The sequence below is a fragment of the Sparus aurata genome, chromosome 16 (assembly GCF_900880675.1).
Source record: "Sparus aurata chromosome 16, fSpaAur1.1, whole genome shotgun sequence".
Lineage (NCBI taxonomy): Eukaryota > Metazoa > Chordata > Actinopteri > Spariformes > Sparidae > Sparus > Sparus aurata.
In genome coordinates, this window is record NC_044202.1 from 10,459,298 (window position 1) to 10,486,164 (window position 26,867).

The 26,867-nt window shown below is 42.4% G+C and overlaps 1 protein-coding gene across 1 annotated transcript in view; it reads right to left on the reverse strand.

The window, feature by feature from the left end:
* Positions 1-5,720: 5,720 nt before the first annotated feature.
* The window catches only part of aqr (aquarius intron-binding spliceosomal factor), a 52,944-nt gene continuing 31,797 nt past the window's right edge, over positions 5,721-26,867 (reverse strand). The window contains exons 28-36 of the mRNA XM_030391563.1: positions 25,337-25,474; positions 25,179-25,250; positions 24,206-24,393; positions 23,392-23,563; positions 19,530-19,700; positions 13,542-13,627; positions 8,424-8,598; positions 7,043-7,153; positions 5,721-6,154 (exon numbers count right to left, since the gene is read on the reverse strand). Coding sequence (XP_030247423.1) covers positions 5,891-6,154; positions 7,043-7,153; positions 8,424-8,598; positions 13,542-13,627; positions 19,530-19,700; positions 23,392-23,563; positions 24,206-24,393; positions 25,179-25,250; positions 25,337-25,474 — 1,377 coding nt within the window. The 3' untranslated portion in view covers positions 5,721-5,890. The remainder of the gene's footprint in view (positions 6,155-7,042; positions 7,154-8,423; positions 8,599-13,541; positions 13,628-19,529; positions 19,701-23,391; positions 23,564-24,205; positions 24,394-25,178; positions 25,251-25,336; positions 25,475-26,867) is intronic.

The following is a 26,867-nucleotide window of genomic DNA, read 5'->3' on the forward strand; positions in this document are numbered from 1 at the left end:
GAGGTAATTGTACCTTTACTTGGGTCTTTTCTGTTCATTCTACTTTCTCTTTCTGCTCTCCTACATTTGTCAGACAGCTTCCGTCACTTGTTCCTTTACAAATTTGCACACAGAACATACAATGAGCGTATAAAATATGATATTTTTCTATAAATGTAACTATGCAACGGTTTCAACAAGTGTAGCTGAATCAAATGAATCAGTTAGTTGGGATTGAGAGAATATTTGCCATACTTCTATTTTGATAGAGAAAGGAAGGAGAAAACTATTACCAGATTAATCTTTCTTAAAATTATCATTCGTTGCAGCACTTTACAAAACCGTTTAAAATGAGCTCCACCTCAACTAACTGCCACAGTAAAATTATGCTTTTACATTAATGCACGAATATATAATAGCATTGAACAGGGGAAATTTTCAGTGCAGGAAAAAGAGCACTTTCTTGCATGAGGTATTCACAATCCGAATATATTCAAAATAACTCAAATAGTTCTTGTATTTTTGGGTTAATTTGCCTTGTGCACTCTTCTCATCGACCACCCTGAAATGAACTCGCTCCTGTCTTTGTGCATTTACAATACCGGCGCATAATGGTTACAAATTCAAAGCTCCTCGCTGAGAACTCTTCACCCTGTCCTCTGGGTGCTGCCTTTCAAAATTCAATAACTTACTCAGGCACGAAACCCACAATGTCAAAACTTCAGTGCAGCCATCCAGCACTTTGAACCACTGGATTCTTCAGAGCAATGAAACGTCATCTTTACTTTAGATGTTTGCGTTCAAAGGTTCCAGTCTCGGAGTGGAAGAAGAGGTCTGAACTCTGAATCCAAAACCTCAAAACTTTCATGGAAAGTGTAACTTGTTAGGCCTAGCTAGATTCTCTAAAAGACCTCATAAGACCGTCATTATCCAAACCAATGATTGAATGACGAATCTTTGAGCCAGCAGGTCGCACCGATTCAGACGGCATGTCGAAGTTTTACAGCTTTTGCTCGAGATTTCAAATTTTATTTTGCAGTCTGTCTCACACTTTGAGCCGCTCCGTCACTTTACTTTCACACTCGCTGTCTGAGTGCTTTCCAGTTTCGCTGAAGGCCTACAGAAGCAGTCGACCACTTATAGCTAAACAACTGTATAACTATTTCTCTCTCTGTCTCTGTCTCGTCCGTGGTCAATGAAAAGAAATCTTCAAGTTTTACCGTGAGGCTGTAACCGACAATTTCAAAGTTACGATCAAACTTGGCCCCTTAGCTTCTGGTTTAAACTCTAACATTACTCTTTTGAAACTATCTAAGATGACTTTTGCCTGCGTAATTGATACCAATGACAGTTGAATTTAGAAATCTTCTATGCCCAAAGATAAACTGTTGAAGAAAGTCAATATTGGGCCCTTAAAACAAGGCATAAATGAAGGCATTTTTCAAATTCTCGCATAAAACTGTCGTTTGTAGTCTATACCTTACGGTACCATGAAGTTAACGGTGGGTTGAGCAACTCTAGAGAAAGAAAGTTGTTTGTTAACATGGGATTGAGACTCTAAATTATCTTTCTCGACTTCCTATACTTCATGTAGGCTCCAAACTCTACGGCCCCAAATACACAAAAGCAGGTAAACACATTTCTTGAAGGAAAGCTACAAATACATCTGTTCATATATCCGGCCTTTTCTCTATCTCCCTATTTACCTTCACCTTAAAGTGTCACAACATGGATTTTCCACCGAGCGCCGTATACAGTAAGTCATTCGACACAACACAGAGGGCAAGTTCAAAGCAGTTTTAATCGCATTATAAGTTTCCATACAGTCATTTACAAGTCTAAGCATTTCCATTGTTAAATAGCCGTTTTTCATTCTTATCTTCCCCTCGCAGTGTCATCGTGCATTCAACCGCAAACACAGACCATGAACACAAAGCCTATTTCCTTCCTGACAAACCCGTACAAATTTAAAAATCCATGGTTAATTACATGTTAACAGAATGAGCGGAATCCATTTTCCGGACCTTCTGTACATTTTTTGTTACATAAGTTGCTGTAAAGTTCCTCGCTACGTTGAGGGCCGATCATCTCGGGATATCTTCACATAAAAAAGACATGAACAGTTCTGAAGGCTCTCTCTCTCTCTGCAGCCCCTTCCATCTCTGATCCCGATCGCTCGGGACGGATCTCAACACAGAGGCTTGCCGTGCCTCATGTTGTTGGCGCAGGTTCGGCCCAGGTTTGCCCCCTCCAGGAGTAGATCAGAGAGTCGGTCCAGGCCGAGGCAGGTGGTGAGGGGGCAGACGAGGCCGTAGAGGCTCCCTAAGGCGATGCTGAGGGGCCAGCCGATGGCCAGCAGGACCACCAGCCAGACGAGGCACCAGAAACATGAGCCGATACTGGCCATCTTGGACTGGGAGGAAGAGAGGAAGATGTGAGTAGCTAATCAAAGTGGACATCAGAATGCTTTGCAAAGCCAGTTAAGGGGACAGTTCACCCCAAATTCAAAAATACATAGTTTTCCTCTTAGCTGTAGGGATATTTATCCGTCTAGATTGTTTTGGAGACTTCTGCTTTCTTTCGAATAAAATGGAAATGGGTGGCACTCGACTTGAGGAGCTCAAAGTGCAGAAAAACACGTTAGAAAAGCTCAACTGCAATGTCTCTTTCCAGAAATCATCACCAAGCTACTCAACAAAAAATCCTCTGACATTTTTGTGACTGTTTTCTTTCTATTCAACTACATCCACCAACGGTTCCATCACACAGAAGGAAACTTCAATTTTGCAAAAGTCTTTTTCCCATAAGCTGGCATTTGGAAAGTCTAGTAGAGCTGCAAAAATGTAATTGTTTTACTCCCATACAAGTTAGCAAAGGGCATTGAAATTCTCTAGTGCACACTCTATGGGCCAGACAATCCAGAAGCTGTGCAGAGGATCTGGGTAATTTTACACTCAGGTTCAAATGTTCCTTTATGCATTAATACTGCTGACAGACTATTAGACTTGAGGAGGAAGTCTGGCGGAGGAGCACTTTGAGACGTAGCTGACAGCGCGTCAGTCACGACAATAGCATCAGAGGCGCGGTCCCTGTGAGCAGCCGCGCCTCATCAGTGATGATAGGAGATTATCAGATTGAAACGTGCCCTGTTGATGATCTGGATGTACTTGTCAGGATTAGGCAGTGGCCTTGACAAAGCACGATAAGCTGGCAACCTCAAGCAATAACAACCAGGCCTGTATGCCCGTCGAGTTCAACAGGCCGCCCACTTACACGGCGTTGAAGACCGGTGCTGGCACATTAGTCACTCACTAATAGCAGATCAGCAGAGATCATGCATAACTTTGTTAATGAGCATTACTTTATCTGTCAGCACCGGTAACAAACGGCAGTCCAGGAGTAATGATGTGCTGCTATTTCCAGCTATAAAGATGCCTTCTGTTGATCCGTGATGAAAAACTGCTAATTGGAGAAGCTTTGCAATGTGTTAAACCCCCCCCCCCAACCTGATGATTTATGCAAAGAATAACAGAAACATATGTTTAGACGGTTGCTACAGTGAAACAATGTTTTTCCAAGGAATGCAATATGAAGCAAGAGGAGCTTTTTTTTGTCTGTGTGTGTGTGTGTGTTTTAAAATCCACCAGAAAAAAAATGTAGCCCCGAGGCCCGGCCTTGAAGTTGAGATTGCAGAGCTGATGGTTTTATGAGTGTGAAAGTGTTGTGCGCTGTCACACTGATTCCCCGAGTCTGTTCTAGCTTTAAGACACAATGGTCCGATCCTTCCCCCCTCCAGGCACTACTGTCTTGACTCCGTGTAATGTGTAATTTCCTGTTGTGACACTACTGTCACGTAGGGTTGGGCAATAAATTACACATACAACACGAGTGTGTCCCACGGTGGATCCCGTGCTTTTGGGAAACGCCTTCACAATGAAAAAAAAAAAAAAGGAAATTAGTCTCAGGCCAGAATAAGACTGCACAGCCAGGACAACTGGACTCTGACCTCTATCGTAGCCTCAAACCTCAAATAAAACGCTTCAGCTCTTTGCACTCTTCTTCTTTTTTCCTCTTGCATGCCATATATCTTGCTTTTTTACTTGTTAAATCTATTAGAAAACCCTTGCCCAAAAATCACAAACGTATATCTATAAAAATAACTCGAATTACAAAATGTTTAAAAAATGTAATGCTCCACAAAACAGTCACTAGACAGAAAACACACATCTGTGCTCATGACCAAAATTAAGTTTTACCACATGCTGTTAGTCTCTGACATCTCAGCCAAGAGCAAAGGGTTAATAGTGCAAGCTTTTGCAAAGTAACTATTAACCTAATGAATACCTGTCGTGTGATTATAAAAGACATGTTCACCTTCAGCAGAGGAACGTTCTGGAAGGAACCGAGGTCCTGATCTCCGTCCTGCTCACAGCCCGAGGTCCTGCTCGAGACTCGCCGAGATGCCGTGTGGGAGCGATGGCCACTTCCCACCAGTTAGCTCTAATTTACTACAACAAGGTACCACGGGCGACTGAATTCACAAGAGGCCAGCTGGGAGAAAAACAGAAAGTTAGTAAATGGTAGGGCTAAAGGGGAGGGAGGAAATTGCACAATGCAGACATTCATGTGACTCAGGAAAAAAGTATGCGTGCTGTCATGGGTTAGTAGAGGACTAATTGGACATACATATGTGACACTAAAGTATGTTTCGGTGATGATTGTTCACGAGGTATTTCGGCATCATGTGCTACAGTATATTTGCTCTCGTGGGCTCTGTGTCAAAACTAATTCGTAGGTGCAGCCTCAGCCGACAGAGATTATCTCCCTCATCTAACCTCCCATTCTAATCCTCTCCTCAGTCGACAGAAAGGCATCGTCTACTACTCCAAAACTCTCCCTTCGACCCCGCGTGGCCCTACTCTCAGGAGATGGAAAAATAGACATTACATGGCTCCACACTTGACTGAATGTGGAAAATATGTCTCTCCACATCTATCAACACATGGTTCTCCATCAGGTCTTTTAGGCTGGCCCAGGCAAGAGCAGCTGTGCAGCTGACCTGTAGTCCCAAGCCTGCCCGAGGTATGATGTAACAACGACCAACCTCTGGTGCATGATAATGAATGAATTTCCAGTCTGTGTTGTTGCCTGCAGGGCTGTGGACTGCGTTAACCTCCTCATTTTAAGTGGATTTATCTTTAAATTGCTAAGACCGAGGTTTGAACTTGGTTTTTGAAGGGCTGTTTTGATATTAACAAGTTTTTAAGCTTCAAATCATTTGTGTAAATGTGGTCATCAAGCTTCAACCATGATGTCGCTGATATGAACTTGTTTCGCGGAGAACTGGGCCGTTAACACTCCACAAAGTTATGAATGGCACAGGATTTTATGGCTTCCTGGTTGAGTGACTGTGTACATCTAGAGGGTAAGTTGAAATCCCCCAGCATGCACACTGGCCCTTGGGTGAAGTGACTGACCTACAAATGCAGCTTAGTCGCAGCTTGTGTAGCTGGTATAGGCTGAGCCAATCAGATTTGAGTTGTACTTAAAGCAGAGAGGGGAAACAGATGAATGGATGGAAGTATCATGACAGAGAGATACAAGGCAGCTTAAAACATGTTGACTATACACTGTTTGACTGTCAATGTGTGCGTGTGAGAGGGATGTAGATTAGAGTCTCTTAAAGAGTATTATAGGCTCTGGTGGGTGCACATAAAGTAAAATATGTCACAGACAATGAGGAATTTTCATTTGTTTTAATAAAAAAGTACTGATGGTTACAAAATCACATGTTCTAGAAAAAGAGAAACATTATCGCTGGGAACAAATTCAGCATCACTGATCTGTTCTTGAGGGACGGTCCACTTAGTCCCCCTTAATAATTAGACAGTAGACGTAATGTATGTGGACACTACTGCTCCTGCTCTCCTCCACTGTCCTCACTGTCGCTGTCTCTGCCCGGATGCTCGGGCATCTTAGCATGTTCGGCTTTATCTGGACTTTCTTTCTCTTCGCTGGTGTCCTCCGAGGTTGGCTCCGTGCTTGCCTCTCCTTCTGGGGTTTCCTGCTCCATGGGGGTTTCTTCCTGCGGCTCCTCAGAATTGGCAGACGCTTTCTCGGCCACTGTATCTGTCTTGGTTTGTTGTGGAGGCAGAGCCATTTTCTGCTGTTGCTGCTAAAAAAGGAAATGAAAAGAGGAAGAATGAGTCCACCTTTACTTTAATGTATTTTGACTAAACAAACCCTCACTTCAAAATAGTAGGGACACTAAAATGTAAAAAATGAATGCAGTCATTTGAATCTACTCATGCGCTTCACAAAGTGGTGAACCTTTGCTTGTGAACGTCTGTGCCTTTCGAGGATGCCCTTTCTATACCTTATCATGAAACTATCCACATGTTAGCAATTAACCCGTTTACCTTAAAAACGTTCCAAATGTGTTTTTGGACCATTCCACAACTTTTCCCAATTTTGTATGTAAAAAATTAAATATTCGGTCTTTGTACTGTTTTTATTTGGGAATATTTCAAAAACTATTTGCAATTATTGGGACACTTTTTTGGAGGTAGGCTTCGAGATATCTGGCCGCACTCTACTGGGACAATATAGTGTATACACCGTCAAAACAAAGTTGTGTCATACGCCTTTTTCTTTAAATTAGCAAAGGGGGAATATATGAAACTGCTTGCAGTGTAAAAATCACCCGAGTTCCTCTTCTTCTAGAGGAAGCAACTCTTTCTATGCCTGGCTTGTGGCCTGTTAATTCTCCACATGCTCGTCTACGAGATTTGTCTCACATCTGACCTATTTACTCTGCTGCATTAAATTTTAAATCTCAAAAATACCAAAAATAGCTAGTAGGACAAGATGTTGAGATTTCAAGGCCTCAATAATGTTATAGACAGAGATTTGTTAATGTGCTAGTTTAATGTGAATCATAGTAAATGAACCTCACCTCTATGACATATTCGAGACAATTTCAAATGGGTAGATATTACCATGAGACGGTGAGAGTATTGCACTGCTGCACACCTCATTTTGTATTCATCAATGAGTTTTTTACCTGTCTATACTTCTGGGAGGTCTGGATCATGTGCATGTACATATTGTACACCAGGTTTGCCATCTCTGGCATGTTCTTGATGATTTGGTCTGGCTGTCCAGAAGCATCTCTCTGAGTGAGGGAAACAAAAAAAAGACAAGATTGTTTTGAATTAACACTGTGATGCAAAAGGAATGACAATGAAGAAAGATCCCTGTCTCATTAGCAGTCGTGGTAAACTACTGATGCGATGCAATTGCACAGTGAAATTACAATTCACCTGCCCGTTACCTGCTTCTCATTTGAAAGCAAATTTCTCACTTTCTTCCTCCAGTGTTTGCTCCTCACGTAGCTTCAAAAGGAGTCAAGAGGATGCAGAGTTTGTAATTTGACCAGATTAGTATGCAGACAGAGCCTTACTGCCTAAACTGAGGGCTGAGGCGAGCAGAATATTCAATCTGCCGGGCTGTTACCTCCTAAATATAGGGGTGATGCTCAGAGAGGCCCATTGGGGATCATGTCAAAGTGAATGCACTGACAGCTTCAGTACTGCAAAACTTAACTGTGTGTGGTTTTATTGCTGTAAAAACATCGGGGTATTAATGCGTTTCCCTGTGATTGAATGTGATTAGATATCGCGCTTTACTGTCCGTCCAATACTATCTATCAATGCTGTGAATATGTCTACATGGAGCATTAAGCAGCAGTGTAATCCTTTATTTTTATAACTGCCTCTGAATCAGCACTGTGAAGAAGCTTGTGAAAGTTCTGATTGAGTGTTACCAGACAAAAATCTGACTTTTTAATCTGCATCTGTGTGTAAGCAGCAGGGTTTTACTAACTCCAGATAGACGGGCTAAGCAGGGGCCGCATGTGTGTGCCCAAAAGAGCTGTCCCCCATGGGGATGAACACTCTAGAGTCGGAGGAAGTGTCAGAGGCTATGGGGTATTTTAGACACCCCTGTTGCCACACACACGCCAGTCAGCGAGACACAGTGACCAGACAACAGTCATCTCATGCTGGCCTAGCGGAATAAGGGAGAGTGGTTTTGCCTTCTGACCTTCTAGGGTTAATTATAGCCAGGCCCGTGTTTCCCCTTGTTTGCAGATGGCCCCTGCAGAATGCCGTTAAGAGACTGGGGGCCTATGAGTAAAGCTGCAGTAACAGTTGGGACCAGTGAGGACCCAAGTGGAATGAAGATGCCATTCAGAATATAGAGGCAGGATTAGGGAGATTCAGGGGGCAGTGGCAGCAGTGACATGGAAGGATGGTGGAGGGTGCAACAGTTATGTGAAATTCTTATCAGAAAATTCAGAGCTTGAGAGCTTCGTTATCAGCCGAATTCAATAGAGAAGAGGATTATTGAGCTTTAAGAAACTGATGTCTGTATACTGTACGTACAGGCTGCTCCTGGCTGTAGTACTCGTGCGGTCGGATGTGCAGCTGCAGAGGTCTGGCGGTGAGCTGGTTGAAGGCAGGAGTCAGCTCGAAGCAGTTCTGGAACAGCGAAACCCTGGCAAAGATGTACAGACCCAGCCTGGCTCTTGACATGGCTACCACCAGACGCCGCACATCCCTGTGGAGTGAGAAGAAAAAAAATGAAAATTGGTTTGACACAAGGAGGGTTAAAAAAAAAAAAAAAAAAAAAATCAAAGAGAAGTGGCAGGAGTGTGGGAGGAAAGTGTGAAATTGTAGGAGGAGAGGAAATCATGTGTAGGGGCAAAAACAAAAACCTAAGTAAAGGGATCAAAGTGAAAGGATCAAGGAAATATTGTAAAGGAGGGAAAAAGGCAGTGTGGTGTAGGAGGAGAGGGGTTTAGTGAAGGATTTGCAGCAATAGGTGAGGGGGAAAAAAATCTAAAAGCCAAGAGAGAAATAAAGGAATGAAAGGCGAAGGGCAGTGATAAACAAGGCAGACAAATAGAGGGAAAGGTGGGAGAGTACAAGAGAGGGCAGAGAAGTAAGTTTTTCTCGCCATCCAGTAGAATTAAGAGATTAGAGGCAGAGGAGTAATTTCCCAGACTGCAGGAAACCTGCTTGGCTGGCTGTAGATGCAAAGTAGTTGTTTACCTGCCAGATTTAAGACAAATCTCCCTAAATGAATGCTGAATGCGCATCCTCATGTTGTTAAAGTTGCATACATTACACATGACGGCAGAAGGGAGGAAATTCACGGACAGCTTCTAAAAGCCCCCCTAAAATATGCATTTGTTCACAAAGTGATACAATAAAAAAAGACTGAGGGGGCACCCTCAACCAATTTTAGCATGTCATAAATCTTCATATTGTGTTTTTAAGGTGGCAACCAAATGGAGCTGTGCAAAATAAATCTCTGAGACAAAAGCGTCCTGGCTTATTGCAAGCACAGACGATGGAAGAGTATATGAGGGGGAAGAAAGGTTTGGCTGACTCAAGCAGCTCTGATGATACTGAAAAGTGTTTGGTTTGATGTAGAAGAATTTGGCACCCACCCATGCTTATGTGCAACACATTCACATTGAAACGCAGCCAAAAAATGTGGAATACGTCCACCTGAGCACTTCATGAGATTAAGAGGATTAATCCTTGCAATATGCATGATGAGTTCCATGAATATGTAGAAGGAAAAAAAAAAGGCTTATAGAAACCATTGTGCTGGGTTTATACGATTGGTTTATGTAAAATTACTGCACATTTCAAAAACTTGAAACCTGAACATTTCCACAGAGACAAACTACACTGACCTGCAGCCAATGAGCAAAGAGCTGCAAGAAGAGAAGAACCAATCGGAAAGCATTATAGCCTGTGGACATGGCACAACTGAGAGACGCCCACCTGGGCTGTGCAGTGACATGGCAGAGCAAAGTGGACAAATGCCATTTGTGTGTGTGTGTGTGTGTGTGTTCCCACGTGTGTGTACATGTCAGAGTGCGTCTGGATCTGTGCTTCCCTGTCAAAGAGTGTGCTCCTGCATGTGACCGTGCCTGTGTGTATCAGCAGGAATGCTTCTCCTGTCAAAGCAAGGGTCGGCTCGTCATATGGTCAGCTGGCCTCCCCTGTGGTTGTCACGGCAGCAGATTGCCATGAGGAGGGATGCAGGAAGAGGGGAAAATGTAGGAGGAGGAGGAGGACTGGAAGGTAGGACTCAGTGGTGCACCTCAGTGATCCCAGTAAAAGAAAAACACAATGGACAGCACAAGAATTTCCCATGAACCACTGCTCCTTTCACCTACTAAGCAGACCATTCAGTAGTGTCAGGGGACACCAATATATGAATGAATATTAAGGCAAAGCCAAACTATATACAGGGGCATTAAGAAGACATTTAATGTATTTTAATTGCTCTATTTTTTAAAAGGGGGTGTGAGGGGATTTAATTTTAGGTCCCCTGGTTAATGTCCGTTGGGGCTGTGGACTACAGGTTTGATGTGGAGTTAGAAACATGCCAGCTCACCAGATGTCTGTTTTCCGTTTCTTCGATGCATCGCGATTCTCTCTAGAATGCTTATGTCTCAATGCAGATAAGTTAATAATCGAAATTTTAAAACTGAGATTAGTTTGCCTGCTGCAGAGTGCAACAGAAAGCGCCTGCTGATTCTCTGCTGTACACGCATGCGCACTGAACACACATGTGCGAGTTGTTTATGTTTGAGCGGCAACAGAATGGCTGCAATGGCTAACACCAAGCCTATAAGGCTATGTTCACACTGCAGTTACAAGTGACCTGAATCCGATTTTTTCGCTCATATGTGACCCATATCTGATTTGCTTTTGACAGTGTGAACAGCACAAGTCGCATTGAATCTGACATTTTCTAATCAGATTCAGGCCACATTTAAATGTGGTACTGAATCGGATACATATCGGATTTTTTTGAATGCGACCGCAATCTGAACAGCCAGGTCGCATTTAATGCGACTTTGACGTCATTCTGACCCACGCTGAACTGTTTTGTAAATGAATGACAAATAAAGTTGATTGAAAAAAAAGTGTGCCACAGGCGGGAGCGAGCGGGAGCCACGAACATAATCAAAACAAACATGGAGGACAGCAGTGATCCTGCTCGGTGTAACCAGCCACATCCCGATCCGACCACTCCTGGCTCCGACGCCGCATCCAAATACTCCTCTGTACGGATGTTGCCGCTATTGCTCCGCATAGAGCCATCATTAAAATATGAATTTTCTTTCTCCTCTTCCTCCTTCGTGATATCACCCGCTCACAAATTTGCCGGCTGCCGCCACACTGTTTTTAGCATTAAGCCATACAGTCTCACGTTACCGGTTGCCGTTGCCATGTTCGCTTCCGTAAACACCGCTGTGGCGTGATGTCATCAATGATCAACTGCGCGTGCGGGTCATTTCAGGAGCGTGAGCTGTTCACACAGCAATCCATAGACACGGATTTGAGCAATAAATCGGAATTGTGCATTAAGACCTGCGGTGTGAACGTAGCCTAAGACTGGCACCGACTTCTTTGAAAGCTACTGTATGGCAGCATTTTGAGTTGCATGAAGTTGAGGGGAGAATTGACAACACCTACAAAGTTTGTAAGGTGTGTGGAACTCAACTTAAATACTTTGGCAACACAACTCATTTGAGAAACCACCTTGCGCGATATGACCGAGAGTTAGGAGAGAAGCAGCGACCTGTTGCAGATGCCAGCCAGAGAACAATCTAGCAGGCAGTGGTACAGCTTTAACCGAATTCAGAGAGTGACAGCTAGCACAAGCAAGAACACGGAAGACAACGACATGGCTATTAAAGACTTTTTCCAGCCACAACTCGGCGAGGTCCAGGGTAATCACAGCATCTATAGCCTGTTTTATTGCGAAGGACTTACGACCTTACAGTGTGGTTGAGAGTGATGGCTTTCGAGACATGGTAAGGTAAGCAGTGCTACTTTTATAGAATTGCTTATTTTAATTTATAATGGAAAATTAATCTCTACATTAAACAAATATTAAGAACTGTACCAGATTGTATTGCATCGAATCACACCAAATTGTTCCATATTTAAAATGCAAGCTTTACTGACCTAAAGGGGACTGTTGGGCTTTGGCAGAGGTATGCGCTCTACTTAGTTATTTGATTCTCTAAAAAAGGGGTATGACGACATGATTGACAGCTGAGCCCTGTTGATTGAGTTGGGTGGGTGTATTGTCGGGACTTTGACACCACGACTCCTGCGCTCCAATTCACATCCCCAGAACAAGGACGGCAGCGCTCATATCCAGGATATTTTAGTTTCATTGTTTTACAGTGGGAGGATGTGGAGACACGTCATCCATCTTTATACAGTCTATAGAAAGAGATGATATCTTTGGTTCTTCTGTATCGATACTACAACTGGAGCTGTATCACATTGTCAAAGGGACAATCTTTGGCAACCTTTCCACACTGAATGGCCTGTGTGTGAGGCAGTGTGCAATATCCAGTGTAAGACAAGATCAAATGAGTGATATCGAGAGGAGAGCAGGAGCTGCCAGCAAGATAAACTACCCCTTTCTAGGCCCGCTGCACTTCTTATTCCCAGCTACATAAATTCACTGCTTTATCTGTGAGATGAGGAAAGAACAAAATCAAGTTCTTGGGTGCTTTCTCTGCCAGCTAAAAATGACCACGCTCAAGGATGGCGTGTAGAGGCTTGTGGGTTCATGTATTTAGCTACCAAAGGAATGATTTCTTTTTCGCTGTGGGGATCCAATTTGCAGCCTGTCTTGTGTGATGGTGGGTGAGTGCACATGCCAGTGCAGCTGTGATAAAGCTGTGAGCGGTGCAATTCTAACAGCAGCTACTGTACATAACAGCCAGAGGCCGGCATGGCAAGTCTAAGTACTGTGGAATAGTCCGGCCTCAATTGCCCGGTATTAAAACATGCAACGTATTTAAGTGTGAAGAGCCCATCAGGATCTCACGGCAGCGGAGGAGTGAAAGGCCATTTCACTACAAATCAATTCAGTCAAATGAAGGAGGGGGCGAGAGTGAGGAGGAGAAGAGAGATAAGGACTAAGAAGAGAAGCCAGGAGGAAGTATAGTTGAGCAGACAGCAATGGGACATGGAATGAAAAGACATAAAACCTACTGCTGCACTTTGGTTAGCCATCATGCCTCTTAATGACTGCTATGCCTTTGATCAGAACGGAGCACTTTGTCTAATAGTCTCAACCCAATCATCAGAGCACAATAGGTTCTCTTAACCAGGACAAAAAAAGTACAGTCAGCTCCCCACACTCCCATCCTGAAGAACTCTTTATCCTCCCTGCCTCACATTAAGCTCATACATACTTCAAGGCAGCAACTCTGTTGTGCTTTTTCCTTTAGCGAACTTCGCTCAGTAGTTACACGCAACAAAATGAGAAAGCCTCCTGAGAGCAGCTGTCTCAAGAGAGTTAAGCGCCTACAAATTTTGCTGTTGTGTCCTCAGATGAAGTGCATCTAAGGTGTGATACACGAGTATATTTGCAGAAGAATAGCTGCTGAAGGTGTCCATTTTTGGGTGAGCCTTTTTTTCCCACTTGGCATGTGTTGAAGTAATTACCTCAGGTGTCCCACGGCTTTGGTGCGGACCAGTGAGAGGATGATGTAGTCGTTCTGCTGACCCTGGAACCTGTCCACCGTTGTCACCTGCACACACACAAACAGACTCAGTGTTGAACAAAGAAGACCCACAAATATATGCTAGCTTAGCTATGGCAGCTGATGTATTCTGCAAAGCAAATGTGCATTTTTGGGTAGGTGGAGGGATTTAAATGAAATGTTGAGAGCCATGAGCGCGAATGCTTTCCGTCTTAAATTCTTTTTTTTAATGTATTTTTGAGTGAGATGAACGATGGTGCTTGTGTTTTCTTGTTATTGCCGTTATCGCTGTGGGCCACATGGGCAGCCAGCTGGTCTAATACGGCTTAGCGGGCATTTGCTACCACTAGCCTCTTACCTGGGCCCCTGGGGGGGGGGGGGGGGGGGGGGGGGGGCAGGTACTGGGGGCCACGCTGCTTGACTGGATCAAAGATTATTTAACGGAGACGGGGAACGGCAGAGAAGTGACTATGGGATTTTCTTTTTTACAGACCAGAAGGAATCTCATGTCAGCCAATTTGCTTTTATACGCTGGTAATCCTGTCTTGCTGAGAAGCATGCTCATTCCTGTACATGAGGAGCAGAGCTGTGTTTGTCACTGCCGTTACCCCTTACAAAATAAAGGCAACATACTGCACCTACACTTGGAACTTGATACAAAACAAGGAAACTGAGATGCAACCATGGAAAAACTGAAGTGTACTAGTTGTACTTTCTGTACGAGGCTCTGCTCCTAAGAGAGTTTTTGTTATCAGGTAATTACCGACATTACCAACATATTTAAATCTCTCTGGTCATAATTTTCTCTGACAATAAGTCCCTTGTGTTCACACAGTGGGAGAGAGTTTTTTTTTTTTTTTTTAAAACCTTGAGATTGAAAAGTGGTCTTATCTTCCTTTTTGTGTCTCAACCCGTCCGTAGCAGTGAGCCATGGAGGTGGCCACCTCTAACCTTAGGTGTAATGTCCTGTAGTTAGTCTCTTTTCCCCCTTGTCGACTGTTGACTGGAGAGTAAATGCACTTTACCTCATGAATGTAGAGAGGGAAGAGACTGGAGGGTGCTGTGTGGAAGTGCTTTATCTCATTCATGTCAAATCAAGTCAAATGTTTAAGTTCAACTCCAACAGCCATGCTCACACATGTTCGCACAAATGTCACATACACAGTGAGTGCTGCATCAGGTCAGAGCCTGACCTAGACACAAACACAGACATACAAACTCATTGCCTGCTACAGCAAATGCAATAAACACAGGTAGAATTTGTATAGTATTAAACATGGAATGATTCTTGACAGACAGTTGACTAAGTCATCAACATGGATGCTTTGGGTTGGTTTCATGGCATCAGTTGTCTCCATGAATAGGTTTTAACCGCACTGTGCGGTTATTCAGGGGACATGCTAAGAAATCCCAAGGCCGGCAGAAAAAGGTTGCCCTTTCCTCTATGGATCAATTCTCTACAGAGGATCAATAGGACATCAGCTAACATCAAGACGCCACACAGACCCAAGACTTCTGCAACTGACCTATGAACCAGCCATGCTAAATAAATCATTCTGTGGTCAAGGTTACCTCCTTTTAGCTAATGTAACTCTCAGTCATCCTTGCCCAAATCCCTTCACAACTCAAACCACAAAAGGTTGTGGTACCAGGTAAGGAGTGTGGAAAGAGTGTGCAAAAGAGGCAGAGATGGGGAAAATGATGTAGTAGACCAGTATTTATTTAAATCTCCCTGTTGCCATGTAGAACAGGTGCAGCACCTGAGGCAACAATATGTCGGTTTTGCAATAGCATGAGGTGTCACAGGCTGTATGTTCAAATCAAATATTAATGCTCAAGTCCAACAGCCGTGGTATGCATGCACACACATGTTCACACAAACGTGACATACGCAGTTGCACTCCAGGACACCCATCGCTAAAGTAGGCTATAACTGTATGAAACTGTATTGAACCCAAACAGTGCAACTTGTTTAGCAAGGAGTGCCTTAGTGAGCGAGCTATTTTTAGCCCACAGACAGTGACAACGAAGCCCAGATACAGAATATCCCCCAGGCGTAGCATTTTGCATGGTGTTTAGTTATTTATGAGAAATCTTCCAGGGAGTGAATTACAGAGGTCATGTCATTGTGGCACATGGATGTCTGTGGATACAAGGAAGCACACGAAGACACGGAGAATATGCTGCGAGCCACATACACAGTTTATTGCTAATAGAAGCCATCTCACTGACAATTACTTCCATCTTGCTCTCCTTTTCCTCTCTGTCATGAAGACAATAACTCAAAGGCTCTCAGCTGATGGTCAAGTGAGGTTCTCTTCCCTTTCTCTCTTTTTTTGTTACCCACTCTATCCATCCTGCTATGTCTTATTCACAGCAATTAAGCCCTGGAATGTGCACAAGTCAGACGATTGGATTATTCAGTTTTTCACAAGAGACTCACTGGGATGACAGCGTTCGCAGTTTAACATTTAATTTCCTGTGGCTTCATATTCACATGTGTCGGGATTTCATATCTGCCTTATAAAAAAAAAGACAAAGACAAAGAAGATGCTTTCCTATCGATGTCAACATATCCGTCTGTAAGATACCCTGGTTGCGGTCACACAGAAAGATAAAGAGGCTGCTGCGCTCAGAAAATGAAGGAAATGCACTGGAGGGATGGGGGAAATGTCTATTTATGGAAAAATGTGGAAGAGCTTGCGAGGGATGCAAACTCTGGACTTAAAACTTAAACACACTTTTCCCTTCTCAATCATCTCTCCTTGACTCTGTTGATGTGCATCCCAACTAACTGGAGACAGATAAAAACATGGTTCACATTCTATCAGTGTTTTGTTGGGGTGAGATTCTGGTGAAGGAAACATATGAGGAGATGGAATTCTAGTTTGTGATAAATACTTTCCTAGGGTTTAAAATGCAGCACAAAAACAGAGGGGGAACTGGAAAGGACTAAAATTCACAGAGTAAACTAAAGAACAAACATCATTAAAGATGCATACGTTCATAAAAGCATGCATACAGTTTGTTTACTACCCCTTGTTTGAGATTCAGTCGACATCTTTAGCTGGGATATTTATGTGCAATGCATTTATTTTGACTGGTGCGAACTAGCCTTCCTCTCCTTTTCTGTCTAATTAAAGAACTCACAGTAAAAATGGACTGACTGTTGACATCTGCTGGGTTTTAGCTATTGTGACATGTTGTCAGACACACGGTGGACCCAAAGCTCAGCGCCATGACCTTTCAGCTGCTCAGCATTTCTCACAGGAGCCCCTCTTTCTTTTTCAACTCTCTGGCTATCTTTCTTCTCAGTAAATGTAACAGCCTGTCACCCCAGTCACTTTATTACTGGGCTTGCATACTGACTAAAGCCACAAGCACAATGAATGACACTCTGTCTTCACATTGCGCGACATTTAACATGACCAAGCACAATTTCTGGCAAGCTGTCAGAATATGACATAAACTTGACGACAAAGCAACAAGGTAGCCCTGCACAGCACAAAATAGAGACACAACAACAGAGGATCGTTAAACTCTCCAAGCCTGCAGGTGATAGAATTAACCACACACACAAAGACAGGGGAAGGATTCGCTTCCTGGCTTGTTTGTGAGACAATAAATAAACAGCCTTTGTTGAAGAATAAGACTGGTGATATTCCATGTTTTTTTCTTATTGCCAGCAAATCCCATGAAAAGACCAAAGCCAATAATAAAGTGCTCCAACTAACAAAGCCTGATACACTTCTTTTTTTTTTAATGCGCTACAGAAAACATGTTTGTGAGCAGCACTGTTGCTGTTGATGGCATTTTCCATCGTTACAGTGAACATTGACACTACCATAGTGTAGATATACAAGTATGGCAGTATATGTTATACAATATTACATCTGAGAAATTATAATTCAGAAAAGATGCTGAGGGTACTCTGTAAGTATTAAAGTCCCTGTGAAGTTTACAGTTTCGTTGTATTATGATGATATCCATCTTGCTGCCGTACTCACTATGGCACTAGATGTGCATTCATCTACAATATGCCGGAGTTCTATAAATGTGCCTCTTCTCTTGCTTAGAAAACTTGTATCCAGCTGTTAAAAGTAACTTATTTAGGAACTCTTTTTAAGTCATGCAGGTTTGTATTCACAACCTGTTCTTGAAGACGTATGTATTACACCCTGCTGGGGAATCAAAAACCACCAAGAGACCAACACATGGTTAGTTTCAGTATTTTCACGATATTTGTTGACAATAACAAAATACATAACACCACCAGCATTATGTTTTATGAAATTGAATATATGCTTATATGGACTGACCAATAGATTCACTGCTGGTGTTCACTCTTCTCTGCAATATTAACATATAATGTAAGGGTGCTTTGACTGATCAATGATTGAAATTATATATATTTTTTTAATTGGTCAAAATAAATGTACTAATTTGTTTCATCAACACCGATATGTTGATTTTACTATGCCACTAACATCTACAAATGACAAAAATCGCTGAACGGCCCCGGAGGTCCTCATCAGATGACAACATAATGCTGAAATTTTCATGGCCAGCAGGGAAAACCACCACTCAAACACCACAAATATCTGAAAACACAATTGATCAACACAAGAGAGAGAGAGAACCACACACTGTGGTATGGATGAATACAATCTGAAGGTATCTATCAGACATGAACATAGCACTGAGTTCACACATTTAAATCCTTTCCTCGGACATATTCACACACTCTTACACACACCTCAGTGAGTTTGATTCACAGAGGTATGCAGATGGCTGGTATGTGAACTGTTGCGGACAGAGGGCACAGAGTGTCCTGCTTTATTTGGGTCTTATGACCTGCAGCATTCTTGATGGTCTCATGATTTGATGGAGCAGGACAATGAAGGCCAGAGTAAAAAAAATAAAAAATAGTCTTTTGCTTAGCACTGGAAACACTGGAAAAGGTAAAAGAAAGTTCACAAGCTGCTCATTATTTTTCCACCCCGCAAGAATCATGCAGATACACAAAATTAAAGGGGTAAGGACGGCTGGAAAAACTAGGAGCCAAAATGTACAAAACCCACTTGAAACTGCACAGGGAGGCAGAGAAGAGTGTGTGTGTGTTTGTGGTAACAGTAATGCCTTGTGAGAATTCAAAGCTGTGAATTTACTCTAAGTGCAACAGAGGATAGATGGCTCGTACGCAAACTCTAGCCTACATCTGAAGGTGTGAAGAAACCGTGTTGCTGTGCATGTTACGTGTGTTAAGTGTGTTCCTACTGAAACTTATCTGAGCCCTCTACATATAAAGGATGTGAAAACATGTCTGTTGGCTCTGTGGTTCCTTCTTGACGGGGAGAGGAGAAATGTGTCACCCTCAATTGATGCTGGGAGAGTGCACAGTTCATGCATATGGAAGCTGGTTTGTCTCAGGATTAGAATGCTCCATGAAATGTGTAAATGCCCACACATCATGAATACATTTTAACTAGCTTGATACCTTAACTAGCTTAATTTCCGTTTTATTTAATCCTGTTTGAGTCGCTAAACAAGCTGGAGATGTGGTTGCCTGGATGGTGATTCACCATAACCTTGAACCGGAATATGTTTGAAGGTCCTTTACAGGTGTATTAAAGACAATTTCTTGCAGCACAATGGTGATTAAACAAAGCTAGACTTTATACTTGCAGCTCAGACTGCAAAGCAAATGCCGTGTAATAATGTACAGTAGATTTATGCTGTTGGGATATTTGTTTGATGGTACATACCATCATGATTATGATTTTTAGCCCAGCAAGTGTTATCTCACAAAGTGATGCATTAGCACATCTTGCAGACTCAGATCCACACTCTGCATTCGTTTTTCTAACCTTGCTTTACACTAGTGAAAATGTACAAAAACAATAATGCAATCATTGGATGCAGCTGTGTGTACTGTTCACTGTGTCCTTACCTTGTTAGGCTGACCAAAGAAGGGGTTGCCAGCACAACGCTGGTTGATGACGTCTCTGATCAGGTGTTTTTGCCCATTGTAGGTGGTGAGGATGCTGATGCGGTCAGAAGGGTAGCCAAGCAGACGCATGTACATGTACAACGCCACCGAATACTCCGCCTCTGCCAGGTTCTTCACAAGAAGAGAGAGAAAGGGAGGGGTTAAGATTTGGATTATTGTATTTCAAATATGCAAGTTTACAAGTAATGAGAGAGGGAAACCACTGATGTTCGGGAGACTGACTTCAAAAAACACCTTCACATTTCAGTTCGTTTTCAGTAGAGCAGGGGGAGAATGCAACAAGATAATATTTGCCTCAACGTTCAACAGAAGCTCATTGTCCGCAATTCTTACTTTTACACTTAAGGCACCCAAATACTGTCACAAAAAATAAATAACAAATAGCAGTAATACTCTATCGTAAGACTCCTTTGACAGTCCTTCAACAACTGTGCTCTTTCATACAGGACAGGCACAACAAACTGACTGACATGCACATGGGAAGGCACACTGCAGCAGAGCTCAAGTACTTGATCATAGACATCCTACATTCTTTAGACTGAGTGTGGATACATATCTTGAGAGATGCTGTGGACATAATCTCTGGAAATTTGTGTGATGGTTTTTTGATCTGTTTCAGACATTACACCCCCGGACAAAGCTGAATTACCCAAACACAGAGGCGTCTCTTCCCATCAGCACACTAAGGGCTGTGTGCTGTGTTCAACACCTTGCTGTTTTTCATGCTCTTGCACTTTAACATATTACTGTTGCCTTTTTTTGTTGCCTGTAAAGTGTTTAAATTTTCAGACAGATAAAAAGCCCACTCATTCACGCATGAGTAGCCAGCTGATTTGGGTTGGAATTAATTGCCTCAGACGGAGCCCAACAACACTACTTGCCAGGCCGGGACACAATGTCCCAATGTAGGATTCTCTGCATAGAAGCGAGGAGGGTAAATGGCATATTTTAACTGTTACTTTGAATTTGTTTTTGGAAGCGTGCGAAGGCTGCATCATCAGAAATTTCATTACTCCGTCTGATGGCAGAATGTTATAATATTGTAGCAGCATTACCACATTTACATTTTAACTCAGAAGGGCAAGATTTTTAGGGTGGTTTCGTGATTTTATGCAAAGATGATTGTAGCAGGAGCATAAACACACACACACACACAAACACACCCTCACACACAAAGACAGACAGAGAGAGAGAGAGACAGAGAGACAGAGAGATAAACATGTAAACATACCCATTTGCTATATTTATCGATCACTTATCTCCAATTCCAGGCCCCCCAGGACAACATCACAAGAGCCTGACCTCAAAATCTGCCTAAATGTGAAGGCCACCATTGCATTCATTATGTACCCACTTTACAATAAACAAATTCCTCTGCATGTGCATGTGCATCCTGACTCCAAGGCTACACTCTGCCCTTCAAATGTGACCACAAAAAAAAGAAAAAAACGGAAAGAAAAAAGCCAACAGTATGCATTATTCATCTGGTTTCAATTAAGCCTGGACTGCAGCCTCACATCTTTGATAATAATTAATGCAGCTTCATCAACAGTTCCTGATCCAGCTGCACTGGAGTCAACACATCAAAAAAACAGTGACTGCCTTTGTTCTTTCTCCCTTGTTACCTGTCTCCAAATGGCACAGATTCATAACTTTAATGACTGCACAAGGTTTTTACTCATAGAAAGTCGCATTCAAGTTTAGGAGCAGGCATTTTGAAAGGGGAAATATTCAACATTATCGGCAAATGGTCGAAAACCACAGTGACAAAATGTTTCAAAACTATCTTCGTGGCAGTGAGAGTGTGATTTTTGCTGTTGTATCTTGTCCCAACATCATGTTCACAAGGAACTACACTACATGTTAAGGAAGTAAAAAAAAAAAAAAGAAAAGAAATTTCAGTTGAATACGTTGAAGAATACTAAATTTTGGCAGTTTGGCTGCAGAGAAAACTATATATGCAAGAGTCTCACACACTCACACGAGGAGTAACATCTAAGTAGGCATGTGTTTGGCATTTCCAGCCTACATCATATGCATATTTAACATAAATGTGATCTAATGCCCTTACATCCCAGAGAACCCATTACAGTTTGAGCCAATTGCCTCGAGGCTACATGAGGACTGGGGAGGATGGAGGGATGAAACAGGGACAGAAGAGACAAAAGGTGAGACAGGCTCACACATAGTGGTGTAGATACAAACACATAAATCTAGACTACCTGTGAGGGAAGCCCACACTGCTTTTTGCTTTTATGTAATTTAAAATGTAGCTTGTGAAGCAGAAAAGCTTAGACTAACAAGCCTAGTGGCTGAGAAAAGCCATTTTCTAACAACAGAAGATGTGGATTTAGATAAGCATCTTACCCTTTATGAGCCATTTGCCAACTTGGGAAGTAGTATCAATGGGCCGAGACTCAATATGGAAAGTGCTTTAACAAATGCAATGGTGTGACAGAGTGTACGCGTATGAGGATTTTTTTTTTTTTTTATAAGATGGGTGTACAGTTTCTCTGTAAGTGCAAAGTTGAGCTGTGGCAGTGTTTGTTCAGCTGTGACAGGCATTCAGCATACACTGGATACAATTGCTTCTCCAGTGTCCAATTAATCCCTTCTGGGTCCTAGGAAAGTGCATGCATGTGTGTGAGAGGGTGTGTGCATGTGCTTAAAGCATAGTGAGTGATACTGGCAATTCCCTTGAGGAGCCTGAAATGGCAACAGGCAAATGGAGTTGAGGTTCATGTGACCTGCTGCCTCGAGAAGCGCACATGGTCCGGATTTAAGAACAATAAGAGGCTTCAGGGACAAGATCAGGCACAAGATCAGGCACAGCGCTGAGAGCTGCAGTAAAATTCATGAAGCCCTGATATATGTTCATTGGTCATGCAGCTTTTAAACAAATCAGTGTCTCAATTGATGTATTAGCCAATTAGCACATATTTACTGACTTAACCTTTGACCTGACTTTTTGACGGCCAGAAGCTCCATGTGTCTCGCAGTTGGTGTGTTTATTGTGGAATGTATCCGTTATCCTTAACAACTACTCTGGTAGTGGTCTCCTTAATTTATTCAATAAGGAAATAGCTTTTTAGAGCAGACTTAATAATCATGTTAAAGTAGCTGATTTCATTTTAAATTTCACAACATCTCAGAACTTAAAATGATACCGCTATACTCGGTTGTTTTGCAGTCACTTATGACAGTTACATTTTGGCTCCTGTGCTGGTGCGGTGCCAAAGTAAACACACCTATCAACCCTGCCCCCACCCACGCACAGTCTTGAGTGTCTCAGCAATGTCATGATGAAACACAATCTGGCTCCTGGTGTGAAGGACAAACCCACTGGTCTGTGCTGGTCTGTGAAGCCAGTGTTAGCTGCAGACTAAGCAGGGTTATGAATATATCATATGGACTGGTAGATAAACCATTAACATTTAAAAATGAATGAAGTGCTGTGCAACAGCCGATTCAGAGGAAATGGAGGCTGGGGAGGAATATGGCTCTCTGCTCTGGTGGAATTAAGTGTGCATGAGTGTATCTGTGTAAAGAAGTGTATAACTTGTGCTTGGAAACTACCACACATTGTTCCAACATTGTGTTTGTACGTGTAGTTACAGTCGAAAGGATTTCTTCTGTTCAATTTTAATGGTTTGTTTGTTAGCTCTCTTTTTTTTTTTACAATACAATAGCTTTTATTTCATGGACGTCACTCATTTATATTTTTTGTCGTAGTAAAAGATAAAACGTGTGATATGGAAACAGACACAAAAACAGCTGAGTGTGTGTGTGTGCTACCACTGACCTGGTAGAAGTAAGGGTTGGGCTCAGATTCTCCCACCCCATTGAAGTCCTCCACGTTAATTAGCTGGAAATCAAAGGTCAGGCCAGGGTTTGGCACCTGGAATTCAGGCAGTTGCTGGACGTGAGGCAGGTTCCCCAGGTGTTTGTAGCGCCAGTTGTACAGGTTACACAAACTGTTGGAAAATCACATCAACACATCCTTTCACAACTGTTATGTTCTTTCTTTAAAGAAAAATTATCAGTCATTAGTACCACAAAATTAGCATATACATGCTAGGTTTTTAAGCACGGGTAAACCCATTACAAAGAGGCGTTTGACTCTTTTCCCGTCAGTGGACAAGGCTGCCTTTTTTTTTTTTTTTTTTTAAATTGTCTCTCACATTCAATGCCATAAATGCTTTGCAAACCGGGAAATTAAAAAAAGCAGCATGGTAATCGGTGACAATGTCGCAGTGGTTACAGTAATTTTTAATATATTTTACTTCAGTCTCTCTTGCAAACTCATAATGCTTAATAAACAATGTTCCAGCACTGCTTGAACGGAGGTTGATGAAAACCTATTTTTGTGCCAACATTTGGGACTTTAACACATTATAGCATTGCAAAGGGGCGAAAACAAAATTGTTTACACAGGTGTCATGTTGCCATCACTGCTGTTTGGAACTGGAGCCAATAAATATTACTACTGCAGTGTCATTTGACCCGGGAATAAATGCTGGTTGTTTCCTTCCTTCTATCTCTGAAGACAATACCCACATGTTGGTATGAGAGGTATAAGGAACTGCATCCTTTGTGAAATTAAGCTGGTGACCCACCTTGCACGTGCACGGCCCTGTGCATCCAGATCTATGGTGGGTACTCCCAGGCGCACAAATCGGGTGAAGAGAGACTGCTCCATGTTGGAGTACTTCTGGAAGGCCATGTTCTTAATAACAGGTGGCAACTGGTGGTGGTCTCCAATCATGATCCAACGCTTCAGCCTGCTGTAGCCATCCTCTGGGTTCTGTACGGAGGGGAAGACAGAAAAATGGAGTAAACCACTACTTCATGTTCAACTTTATTCAATTTGGTTTTGTCTAATGACTTGACTTAATATCATAAACTGTACATGAAATCAGATTTTTCGTAGAAAATAACATTTGAATCCAGGTGGGCAGTGAATCACGAGGGGCAAGTACAGTTTTTTACTCATACTGTATCTATGTCTGGCTGCCAGATTTTGCTAATAAGATGTGTTTTATTTGGAGCATGACCTCAGACAATCTGATATAGCAACAATTGTAAGTCAAGATCTGATTTAATCACTGAGATTACTGATAAAGGTTGAATGGCTGGATAATGAAAGGGAAGGGGAGGAGGAGGAATAAACGGTTTCACAGTGACGTATACCTGGCAGAAGGCTCTGACTGTGGCTCACAAGAGAAGAGATAAAGAGAGGAGCTCTGGCGAGGTTGTTAGATGGGCTGATGTGCCTAATGATCTCATCTGTAAACAGACATTAGCACTATCTCGGACAATTAGGCACAACTACCAAGGACAAGCACCATTACTGTGTTTGGAGCCCATCAGTCAGACCTTAACAGAGAAAGTCAGGTGGTAGAAGACCCAAGTTGTGAGTTATGGATTACACTAGGCCTGCTGTCGGATATTACGTGTGTGCGTCAGGCCTGGTAGTGAGTTTCCAGCTAGGGCGTGGCTGTAGTGTTTCACTAATCAAAATTTACTGATAATATTTTCAGTCCAATTCCTAAACCTGCATATTACTTAAGTTAAAATCTTAAGGGTTACCTGCAACAGGAGAGGGATGAAGGTCTCGATCTCCAGAATCTGAGCAGCTTCTTCCATCAGGATGTTGTCATACTAATAAAGAGATTAATCATTTCAAAATAAGTACTTAAAGGAACGATGGCAGTAAATACAAGCATAACCATGCTTTTGACAGTTACCTTAAATCCCAGCTCGACCAGGTCATGACGTTTGAGTGCAGCATGCGTGCAGGTCATTGCAATGATTTTGGCTTCCTTGACTAGCAGATACTTAGAGCGGTCCAGTCCACTCCTCAGCAGCTCAAAGGCCCGAAACTCCTGCCAGAGTAGACAAGAGAGGAAATGAGGTTCAGAAGAAATGTTTTATGAACAGACTGGGAACACAAATCGGAAAAAGAAAAAAGAAAAAAAAAAAAAACAGCAACCTCCCATAGGCAATTAAAGCAACTTCTATAATGACCTTTATAAAGAATTATTTACATGTGAAGGAAGTTTTCTGTCATGTTTTATGCAGTGGGGTTGTGAGGGGAAACTTAAATCACATACTGACAAAATGATGGATGATAAATGTCAAAGATGATGGATGACATGATTATCAAGGGTGAAATAATCACACCTCTAGAAGAGGCACAGTTCAATTATTGGGTACACAACCAATACATCTTTGTGTCCACCCACATTTCAAAAGTATAGTGCAATATTTGAAAAACTCCAAGGTTTGACCCTCTAATAACTTAATAACTGCCTCTAATTTTGATTCCCAGGAGATTCTTCATGAATCCAAAATTTCAGTCACAAAAGCTGATAAAAAGATAGACATCTTACCCACCTTTTAATTTAACTTATTATCAACATATTCCCATGATGAAGTGATATAGAAGCCAGCCAGTCAAATGGCTGCTCTGCAGAGAGTATACTGGGTTTAGTTTGCTGTTCAATAACTGCAGCTTTAAGAGAACTTTAGCGCGGATTTTCTTACAAGGCTTATACTGTGGAGTGGAAAGTTTAGGAGCGTGGTTTACACAAAATATGAATCAGTTCACTTCAGAGAGCTGATATCGTGGCACTATGAAAAACAGGCTGTGGGGCGAAGCGCAGAGGGGAAATATGGGTAAGCAGGCGTGCTATTTTCAGGCTGCCACACTAGATGTGTAGGGGTAAAGAAGGGAGAAAAGAGAGAGGGGATGGGAGACTCGGACAGCACTGGGGTATGAATTTTTGATGCGTTACTATTTTAGCATTAATATTAAACTGATCAAAACATGCAATATTGATGAGATCTATTTTTAACCCCCATGGCTCCAGAGCGGTGGAAGGGTGAAACCATGACGGTAAGAATTCGCAGACACTGACAAGAGAAGCAATAACAAAAAGAGGTAAACAGCGGTGAAGATGTGGTGGGACTGCAGTGGAGAAACAGGAGATGTCTGCACAGGAGGAACCCAGGAGGCACATTGTGTATCTGTCTGTCTAGCAATAAATTCTGAGGATATTCCTGTGACAGCTTATAACAAACTGCTTTTACATTTGAAAAGGCAGATAGATACGCAAATTCAGCAGAATGCTACTTTGTCTACCCTGCACCACAGACAGCAATACCTCTTAATGGGTGTACAGATTTCACTGCAGCATGGGTGAGGCTGAGGGAGGAGGGAGAGGTGCTGTGATGCAGTGATACAGAGGCCAGCCGGATAAATCAAGGTCACCACAC